The following is a 10,357-nucleotide window of genomic DNA, read 5'->3' as shown; positions in this document are numbered from 1 at the left end:
ACCTTTTCAGAGCAGGGTGGGGCATTGGGGATCTCAGAGAGTAAAAATAAAAGGCACCTGAATAGCCTAGGAAGGAGCAGCAAAGAATGTCAGACTTCCCTTTTTCTCTAGCTCCCTAGCTGAGGGTCTCCTGGTACCCACTGGTAAGGGTACCAACAAGCTTTTGGTAGTAGGTGCCTATGTGTGGAGTGACCCACTGAGCAGCCTTTAATGCACCAGGAAGTGAGTGCTGCCTCCTGGTCGTGCTCTCTGCTCCTCACAGCAACTCTGGTGTGGCAGCCTATGGCATGGCCAGTGGCTGGGGCCTGAGGACAGGGACATGATCATCCTCCCTGTTTTGGAGTGGGCATCCTGGAATGTGTCCTTTGGAGGGCCAGACACAGGGAGTGGGCACCTCTCTGGACCCTGGTACCATACACACAAGGTAAGTGCCAGCCATGCGGCCTCGTACTGGGGCCCAGGAACAAATGGACACAGGGAGAGCAGGGTCATTGTTTCAGCCTCTCCCCGCTGTCCTCTGAAAAGCCCTCTTTCAGTGCCTGTTTCCTGCTGGCACCTGCTCCCCCTTCACCCTGTTGTTCAGCCTGCACAGCCCTGGCTTCTTGCTCCAAGCAGTCCTTTCTGAGCAGGAACTGGGCAGAGAGCTGTGTTGTTCTGTATAGAGCACTGCTGGTTTTTGTCATCAGTGTTTCTGTTGCTGTCAGTGATGACAATGTATTTGGGCAACTGCAAAAGACAGACTGAAGCTGCCCGAGATCTAACAACTTGAAGCATCTGTTAACAATAAAAATGAATTAGAGGTTGATTAAGCCCTTTACCTTTTCCCTGTGTTTTTGTTTCACAAACTAGGAGGCATGGGAGGTTACTCAACATTCTTGTTTTTCACTGCATCAGAAGCAAGCCACTTTTTTATGACACAAAGTATTGGTATAAATTGTGCATAAAACAACTTGCAACTAACTGCTCTCCTTAATCTGTGAGCAGCCTAGTAGCAGGCAGCAGCTTAGGGAAGGTCCCAAAAATTTTCTGAATTCTTCATTTGCTACTGCGTAGATATCCTGATGGCAGGAGACGTTTCTCAACTCCATGTTTTCAGAGGGAAGGAAACCTGTGAATTCCTGTGCTTGGGTCCCCAGAGCAGCAGGACTCCTTGCTGGTAGTGGAACTTCCCAGGACCAGAGCTGCGATCCCTTACGAGAGACATGAGTGTAGAGCCAAGGGGTTTGGGAGTTAGGATCCCAGAGTTGCATGTGCTTGCGGAGTTGCCAGGGAAAGGCAGTAACAGGGAACTCCCTTGGCATGGGAACACCCACCTGCATGTCATGGTGTCATTATCAGTTTGCTTGCAAAACATCCCAGCCCTGTTCTGGTACACCTTGGGGTATGGGGGGGTGTGAGGTGTCTGTGTGAGGACTGCTGTGTTTTAAGTCTGGTAGTTTTCGGGGAACACCTGAATCATTTTTGAGAGTTGCCTGGCTATCTGTGGGTGAGACTGATTTTTCTGTGCTTCCATTTACTTGAGCTGAAGCTTTGGAGCAGGTAATGAGCAACTCTGGGTCATGTGTTTTCACATTCTTTTGTGCACCCCCATTTTCACGTGTTAAATGTTTGGAAATATTGGAAACAGTCTGTTCTCCCTACATTCCTGGCTGTGATTCAGTGGATCAATCCAGTTTCAGGTCTTCACACAAGGACTCTTTCCTTTTCCCTTTTCTTGAGGCCATTTCATCCTCTTGGTTTGTTTTAAAGAGGAGCTTTTTCTTTTCTGCCTCTTGCAAGAGACCACAACTGCCCCAGCTCCCATCTGCCTGGAAACACCCCAGGAAGGCTGAGATGAGCTGCTTTTGGGGGAGTGTTTGTCAGCCCTTCAGCCCCATGAACCATCAGCAGGTGAAAAAATGAGATTTGTTTTCAAGAGTCTCTAGACATGAAGGGGCTTGGCATGGCTGCCAGTCACAGCTGCCTAGTGCAAAATGGGCATCAGAGACATCCACGTGGGATCAGCAGACCTGATACACGTATTGGGGAAATTTGTGGCCCTAGAGCAAATAGTGCTGTCTGTAAGCGCGCAGCTCCTGGGAAGAAGTTAAAGTGCCTGTGTCCATGTGGCTGTGCAGTTTAATACCTCCTTGTGTCAGAGTTACATTTCTTCACTATTTTTTTTTTTGTTAATTGTGGTTATTCTCCTGTCAGGTCCCTGATTAGTATAATTAGTGCTACTTGTCAGCATAAGGGTAGAAGGGGAAATGTGTGGTCATGAAAGAAGAGTGGAGGTAGGACTTCTCCTTGGCATCAGTGTGGATGTAGCTTGTTTGGTGCTGCTTGAGGATCTACACCTCTGAAATCAGCAACAGAAAATCCTGTGCTGCCACAGCCTTCCCTGTCTCAGCACTGTGGTGTTTGTCATGGGAGTGTTTAATGACGCAGTAAAATCTGATGAAATATGTACTTAGCTGCCTGAAGAATTTCCTGACAAACTAATATTATTGTAATATTTCTGGGTCTGATGGGGTAGTGAATATAAGAAGTCGCCACGTATGGGCCTTCTCTGCTTAAGGGACAGCATATGTAATTGCCTCAGTTTAATCCTTTATTTCCCTCAGTCTTTCTAAAAGGTTGTTTGTTTATTTCTGATATTGTTGTTTATGGACAAAACCATTTCTCAAGACTGGTTGATATTATCTACGATATTAATCTTGGTTTGATTTTGTATCAGAGAAGGAGTAAACAGCTCGTAAGAATAGTCAACGAAAGCTCAGATGTAATACTTCTGTAACTCGGTGTTTCACATGGCTGTTGTGTGCTGTCACAGTGTGTAGTTGTTCAAGTGCGGAAGCTGAGCTAGAGATGGAAATTCATTTCACTCCTGCTTCTTTTTCCTCCTTTGCCTGTCTCTTAATAAACTCAGAGTTATTACTGGTTGCCCAGATGCTCACCTCAAGAGCTTGTTTTATTTCATGGGCCATGGTAATAAATCATTTCGGCTCTATATTTGAGGTTTAGAATGTGGACAGCTCCTTCAGATGGATCTGTGGCCTCTTGTCCTGTGACAATATATCACAGCCTGTCACAGGCCATTCACATAGGTGGTGAATATATGCAGCCAGGAAACCTGATCCTTTGTGTGGTCTAATCGGTGGGCAGGGTGGCTGCTATAAGGTGTGATGAGACATCCCACAAATAAAACACATCATTGTGAGGTCTTTCTACATTGCCTTCTACTGTAAATATGAGATATAGATTTCCTGTGAAGTGTTAGTTAGGGCTTTTTAGCTCATTATGTTCAAGGAGAAAGTCTTCAGTACTTCAGTTCATCCCACCTTGCTAAAGGCTTGATGTCTACTTCCATTTAGCCTCAGCAAAGTGAGGGTATGGTTTGGTCCCAGTTTCTTTCAGTGGCTGCACAGTCCCTGATGGTACTCCTGCTGCTGTGAGGGCTCTTGCCCCAGTGCAGGAGGGCAGGGAGCTGCCACCATGGAAAGGAAGACTGTTCCTCCATTCTGCTTGGCTGAGGAAGCACCCCAAAACCAGTGAGGGCCTCTTCATCTGGCACTGTCATCAGAGAAAAGAGTTGGCATGGCACATCCTACAATATTCACTAGGATATTTTAAGTGCTTAATGAAATTTCCAACCATGACTTTCAATAAGGGAAAGTTCTAGAGCATGTCAAGGTGGGTGGGAGCCAAGCTTCAAGTGAGGCAGCTTTCTTCTGCCAGAAACAAACTACCAGGTATTATTGAGCTATGAAAGGTTGTTGTGGTTTATGTGAATGAAGATGTAACTGGAAATGATGAATGAGAACTTACCATGGAGTGAAGAAGTCTCTCCTGGGCTCCTGGTTGTCTCAGCACTGCACCAGCTACTAAGAAGGAGAAAAAAATCACTGTTACAGCCAAACCTGGGACAGAGATGAAGGCAAACTCTCCTGATTTTTCCACTTTATGTGTTTTGTAGGTTTTTAGTGCCATTTTCTCAGCCTCTGTAGGGTGCCTCATGCTGTAGTCTACTTCCTGATGGACTGCAGATGTTAACTGTTCCAGGCTAATCAGTAAGCCAGTCCTGGAGCATGGGGAGAGTAGAGACAAACTTGCCCTCACACAGCTCTCTGCTACTCTACTCATCTGTGAAGACTGGTGAAAAGTTTTTCCATTTCCCCTCAGCTCCTTATTCTGAAACTGTTCACTGAAAGCAAACAAGGGTATTGAAACACTATTTCATCGTGTTCTTTAGTTGTCAGATTTCAGAGTGCAAAACTTTGGTTCCTTTATTTTATGGCGGAATGTGTATGGGAGAAATGCATACTGTTTTCTTAGGTAGGAAACGTGTGTTATTTTCAGCCCTTATAAATCAGAAGTTAGGAAGAGGACTTTGTTCAGTTTTTCAGACACACCTTTTTTGAATCAGTCATAGGGAATCCAAAACAATTACTGCTGGTGCTGTTGGTTGCTGTGGTGGTGTTCTGCTGTCAGGAATCCAGCAGCATTTCCATGGCTTAGTCCCAGTTTAGTTAGGCTTTTCTAGAAAAGGATGTGTGGCTTTGGATCTTAAAGGCAGGACTATTAGCTCAGCCAGCTTTGCACCCAAGCTTTCAGGCTCTGCTAGAGCTGTAGGTCTGATCTACTGGGGGTTGTCCTCTGATTAGCTTCAGTGTGACATGAGAAAGCAAAATAAAGCACTGGTTAGAAAGGATCACTCATCAGTTTTACGACCTCATGCATTCATTCTGCCTTGCCAAACATCAGCTGTTCCTGCAGATGTAGAGATCACAACATGTCTGATGTGCAATGAGCAGAGAGCTTATATAAGCTGCAGCCTCCAGGTTAAAGAAAGATCAGCTCCTGCATGGGAAGTTATTAATTACTCAAAAGTAAGGGATATAACAACAGAAGAGCCTTACCTCTTGCCTGTTCCCCTGTATGGGACCATAAATATATTTCTACCATTGCAACTTTCAACTTATTTAGGGAAATGTAGCTTTTTTCCTTCAATTACTGTAAGCAGAGCGGGAGTAAGCTATGAAGCTGTTTATATGTATAGAGGAAGCAGGCAATGAGACAGGAGGTCTGCAACTGATGTCCTGGGTGTGAAAGTAGACCAAAGACTGGAGATAATGTGCAGCTTTCTGAACCAGCTGGAGTGACCTGCTCATCTGTTTTCCACCAGTGTGTCCCATAACAGACCAATTTCCTGGTGCTGTGCCAGGCCTTGACCACCCTGCTTGGGTTTCTCTTCCCAAGGCTGGAAGGAGTCAGTTTTGCTCCAAAGCCCAGGCTGGTGCTGGGCAGTAGATACAGCAAACCAGCTCAGCCCCACATTTTGAGCTTCGGGGACACAGGACCCAAAGCAGATGTTATTGATGGAAGAGCTCCTCCTCCATCTGTCTGGACGTTTCATCTCTTCAATATTGCTGGCAGAGCTGCTTGAATAAGTCCTAGCTTGACAGCCAACAGAAGCTGGTGAGCAAATCGCCTTTGTTTAGGCTGAAAACTCACAGGTGGTTTTGACTGAAGCAGTCTTGGTGGTTCCTCCTGGAGACCTCAGCCAGAAGATTGGAAACAATCAGTCTCCCAGGGCTGGGGCTGTGTTGAGCACCAGCTGTAACTGCTGAGTGCCTGTTCCCTGATTCTCACTGGGCTGTTTTTCCTTAATCTCAGACTCTTTTCAATGCTTCCCATCCCAAGAGCTGCTACAGTAAAATGAGTTTTCAGTTTTCCTGAGGATGTTAAGGAACATGTGCATTTATTTATTTTTATTAAAGTGACAGTGAGTTAAACAGGAGCTTTGTAAATACACTAATCTGTTTTAAGAGGTTTGAGAATGTTAATTTGGGAATTTCTAGGTGATAAGGAACATGACAATTCATTTCTCAGAAAGTGCAGTGCAGAAGACAAATGCAAGGGAGCTTTAGTCACAAGTTATACCTATCCTACCTAGTGAAGAAATTATTTTGCGTTGGACTGCTTCAAAATGGTATTTCACAGGAAGATTGTAGGCATAGCACAGACTAATATCAAGCTCAGCCACTCACAACAAGGCTTAAAACATAAGCACTTCTCTTCAGAACAGTGATCTGGAACCGCGGAATTGGATTTAGTCAGAAGCCAGCAAATCAGGGTCTGTGCTCCTCTTCTCTTAGCACAGAGTTGGGAAGACTTGGAAGGATAAGGAGCTGCTGAGGAAAATTCAAAGGAAAAAAGAGGCTTATAGAAGGTGGAAGCAAGGACAGGTGGCCTGGGAAGAATACAGGGCTGTTGTCCGGGAAGCTAGGGACCAGGTGAGGAAGGCTAAGGCCCAGTTAGAATTGAACCTGGCTAGGGATGTTAAGGATAACAGGAAGGGATTCTATAGGTATGTAGCGAATAAAAGACAGACTGGGGACAACGTAGGCCCCCTCCGGAAGCTATCGGGAGAACTGGCTACCCAGGATTTGGAGAAGGCTGAGGTTCTTAATGACTTCTTTGCCTCAGTCTTCACTGGCAAAGGCTCTGACTGCACCACCCAAGACTTGGAAGGTGAACGCAGGACTGTGAGAATGAAGACCCTAGGCCCACTGTAGGAGAGGATCTGGTTCGAGACCATCTTCATAACCTGAACGCACACAAGTCCATGGGACCTGATGAAATCCATCCATGGGTCCTGAAGGAGCTGGTGAATGAAGTTGCTAAGCCACTGGCCATCATATTTGAAAACTCATGGCAGTCAGGTGAAGTTCCCGACAACTGGAAAAAGGGAAATATAACCCCCATTTTCAAGAAGGGGAAAATGGATGACCCGGGGAATTACAGAGCAGTCAGTCTCACCTCTGTGCCTGGCAAAATCTTGGAGCAGATTCTCCTGGAAGGCATGCTAAGGCACATGAAAAACAAGGAGGTGGTTGGTGACAGCCAGCATGGCTTCACTAAGGGGAAATCCTGCCTGACCAATCTGGTGGCCTTCTATGATGGGGCTACGAAACTGATGGACAGGGGCAGAGCAGTTGATGTCATCTACCTGGACTTGTGCAAAGCGTTCGACACTGCCCCCACACGACATCCTTGTCTCTAAATTGGAGAGACATCAATTTGATGGGTGGACCACTCGGTGGATAAAGAACTGGCTGGATGGCCACACACAAAGAGTTGTGGTCAATGGCTCGATGTCCGGCTGGAGACCGGTAACAAGTGGTGACCGTCAGGGATCGGTGTTGGGACCAGTCTTGTTCAACATCTTTGTCGGTGACATGGACAGTGGGATTGAGTGCGCCCTCAGCAAGTTTGCCGATGACACCAAGCTGTGTGGTTCGGTTGATACGCCGGAGGGAAGGGATGCCATCCAGAGGGACCTTGACACGCTTGTGAGGTGGGCTGATGCCAACCTTATGAAGTTTAACCATGCCAAGTGCAAGGTCCTACACCTGTGTGGGAGCAATCCCAGGCACAGCTACAGGTTGGGCAGAGAAGAGATTCCGAGCAGCCCTGAGAAGAAGGACTTGGGGGTGTTGGTCGACGAGAAGATCAACATGAGCCGGCTTCAGTGTGCGCTCACAGCCCAGAAAGCCAACTGTATCCTGGGCTGCATCAAAAGGAGCGTGACCAGCAGGTCAAAGGAGGTGATCCTGCCCCTCTACTCTGCTCTCATGAGACCTCACTTGGAGTATTGTGTGCAGTTCTGGTGTCCTCAACATAAAAAGGACATGGAACTGTTGGAACAAGTCCAGAGCAGGGCCACGAGGATGATCAGGGGACTGGGGCACCTCCTGTATGAAGATAGGCTGAGAAAGTTGGGGCTGTTCAGCCTGGAGAAGAGAAGGCTGAACAGAGACCTCATAGCAGCCTTCCAGTATCTGAAGGGGGCCTACAAGGATGCTGGGGATGGACTATTCATTAGGAACTGTAGTGACAGGACAAGGGGTAACGGGTTCAAACTTAAACAGGGGAAGTTTAGATTGGATCTAAGGAAGAAATTCTTTACTGAGAGGGTGGTGAGGCACTGGAATGGGTTGCCCAGGGAGGTTGTGAATGCTCCATCTCTGGCAGTGGACAAGGTTGGACAAGGTGGACAAGGTGGAGGACAAGGTCAGTGGTGGACAGAGGTCAAGGCTGGTGGACAAGGCCAGGGTGGACGAAGCCTTGGGTGACATGGTTTAGTGTGAGGTGTCCCTGTCCTTGGCAGGGGGGTTGGAACTAGATGATCTTAAGGTCCTTTCCAACCCTAACTATTCTATGATTCTATGATTCTAAGACCAAGCATGGAATGAGTCTGAATCCCTACCTTGATTTGGAAAGGTCTGGCTCTGTGCAGTGCTTTGTGCTCCCTGCCCCAAAGTTCTATGCTACTTTGCAAATAATGGACTAAATTAGATTAGCTGTGGCTGCTGTGTTGATTTTAGTGTCTCAACCTTACCTGGGAGTTGCAAGGTGATGTGAGGTGAAGGGGTTTGCCTGAGCAGCCAGACTTATCTGCTCCTGAGATTTCATGGGGTTGCTGTGTGGATCTAGGACATTACTGCCACCCGAAGTGGTGCTGATGCTCTCATCTTGAATCTGTGCTTCTGCTGCTTAATTTGCCGTAGCACTCATCTGACTACTTGATGGGGTAGTTTGCCTGGTGACACTGACAGGAAAACACTTGTTGATATAATTGTTTATATGAGAAGGGCAACTTTTATTTAATGTCACCTGTGACATTGGCCGCTTACAATTTTGTGACCCAAAGAAGACTTCATTTCTCTTTGAAGCTGAAGCATGATCTTTCTTTTCCTGTGCTCTTGAACTCTGTTTTGGGCATCAGAGGGGAAAAAAAAGATATTGGAATCTTATCCTTGCATGTCTCCAACAGTGTGCTGGATCTGATTAACTCCTGTTTGATGGAATAAAAAGAATCTAAATGACTTAAGTAGAAATTTGACCAAACACAAAACCCAAGGCTTTAGAAAGACAAGCGAACAACAGACTGCACTTCAGTCATAAGGAAGGCGAAGACCTTTGGCTAACCTAGTAACTGGAGGCTGCAGTTATTCCATTTGGAGTTTTGGTGACATGTATAAATTGTTATGCTCATGTTTATAATGTCACTACAGATTGTCCCTGAAGAATGGCATTTGTTAATGTGAACAGTTGAGAGATATGCTTTCCATTCTGTGACTAATCTGGACTTTGGAACATACTGCCAGCAGCTTCAAAAGACGGTGTGTGAAATCAACACCAGGCCTGGAGCAGAGATCGTAAATGTGGCAATGATATTTGCAGGGTGCACTCAAAAGTTTAAATAGTGCCAAACTAAACATACGTGTACTGCTCTAAATTGAGGCTATACCAGTGTAACTCCATTGTCCTCCATGATGTCCATTGTTGATTCTTACCATCTAGGCTGGAAGTTTTGGCCTTGTTTAGTGATATGAACTGTTCTGCCCATGATCTGTAGATGAGCAGAGGTCATGGAATTGTCGTAGAAATCATGGGATGAGACATACAGTGACTCTCTGGCTATATTCCCCTTTGTATCCTACTATGTTCCATAGAAACAGTGCTGTGATGCAGAGACCTATTGTGAATGCAAAGTTTGGAGGAAAACACTTCCATGTGTGGAAGCAATGACTCACAGCAAAGCAAATGCTGGTTCCTTGGACATGGCTTCTTCATGTTGACTGAGGTGAAGTAGTAACACAGACTCTTGCTGACATTTAATCCTCTAGAATCAAATTGATTTCATGGGAGATAAAATCTCCACCAGTCTTAGCTAACATATTTGATCACTTAACTGTTATCCTGCTCAGAACAAGTTCATTTTGCCAGCTGATATGGTTTACACTTGAAGCCTTTTTCTTCAACAGCCAAGGATATTGCCATTGAAAAGAGGTTCCTGTGAAGAACAATCAAAAGGTTTTATGTACATAAGAGACTTTTACCCAGGCAGTTAACCCCCAATTAAAACCTAGTTTAATTTTTTGGGGGGCTTCAGCTTGGGAGTAAATAGATTGTAGCTCCACTTACTTTGCTTTATGACTCTAACCTACTATGTTTTAAAGTTTGTCTTCTTCTTGTGTTTTGGTTTTGCCAAGGTTTTTTGATGTGCTTTTGTTTGTTTGTTGTTCTGCCTGCTTTGGATTTCCCACAAGATTCGTGTTTATTGATTTCTAATGACATTAGTATCTTTCAGTGAGAGTCTTTTTCTTCCTAAAGTGACTAAAGCACTGTGAACATTCTCATTCATTGTTTGTGTTATGCAGCAATGACTCAGTCATCATGTCAAGATGAGGGAAAGTAAAGCTTGTAGCTCTGCAGAAGTTTCAGTCAAATAAATAATAGCAGCTTTCATTTGATCAAGGCTCTAGCTCCATCTTTTGACTATCATACTGGTTTTGGCCAGAGTTAATTT

The 10,357-nt window shown here is 45.5% G+C and overlaps 1 protein-coding gene across 1 annotated transcript in view; it reads left to right on the top strand.

The window, feature by feature from the left end:
* Nucleotides 1–319: 319 nt before the first annotated feature.
* NIPAL2 (NIPA like domain containing 2) overlaps nucleotides 320–10,357 on the top strand; it is a gene marked incomplete at both ends in the record, with an annotated part of 48,682 nt that continues 38,644 nt past the window's right edge. The window contains one exon of the mRNA XM_080609723.1: nucleotides 320–424. Within this exon, the coding sequence (XP_080465849.1) occupies nucleotides 320–424 (105 nt within the window). The remainder of the gene's footprint in view (nucleotides 425–10,357) is intronic.

This window comes from Psittacula echo, assembly GCF_963264785.1.
Source record: "Psittacula echo genome assembly, chromosome: 2".
Classification (NCBI taxonomy): Eukaryota; Metazoa; Chordata; class Aves; order Psittaciformes; family Psittacidae; genus Psittacula; species Psittacula echo.
Note: the sequence above shows the minus strand (reverse complement) of the source record. Positions and strands in the feature narration are given on the sequence as shown.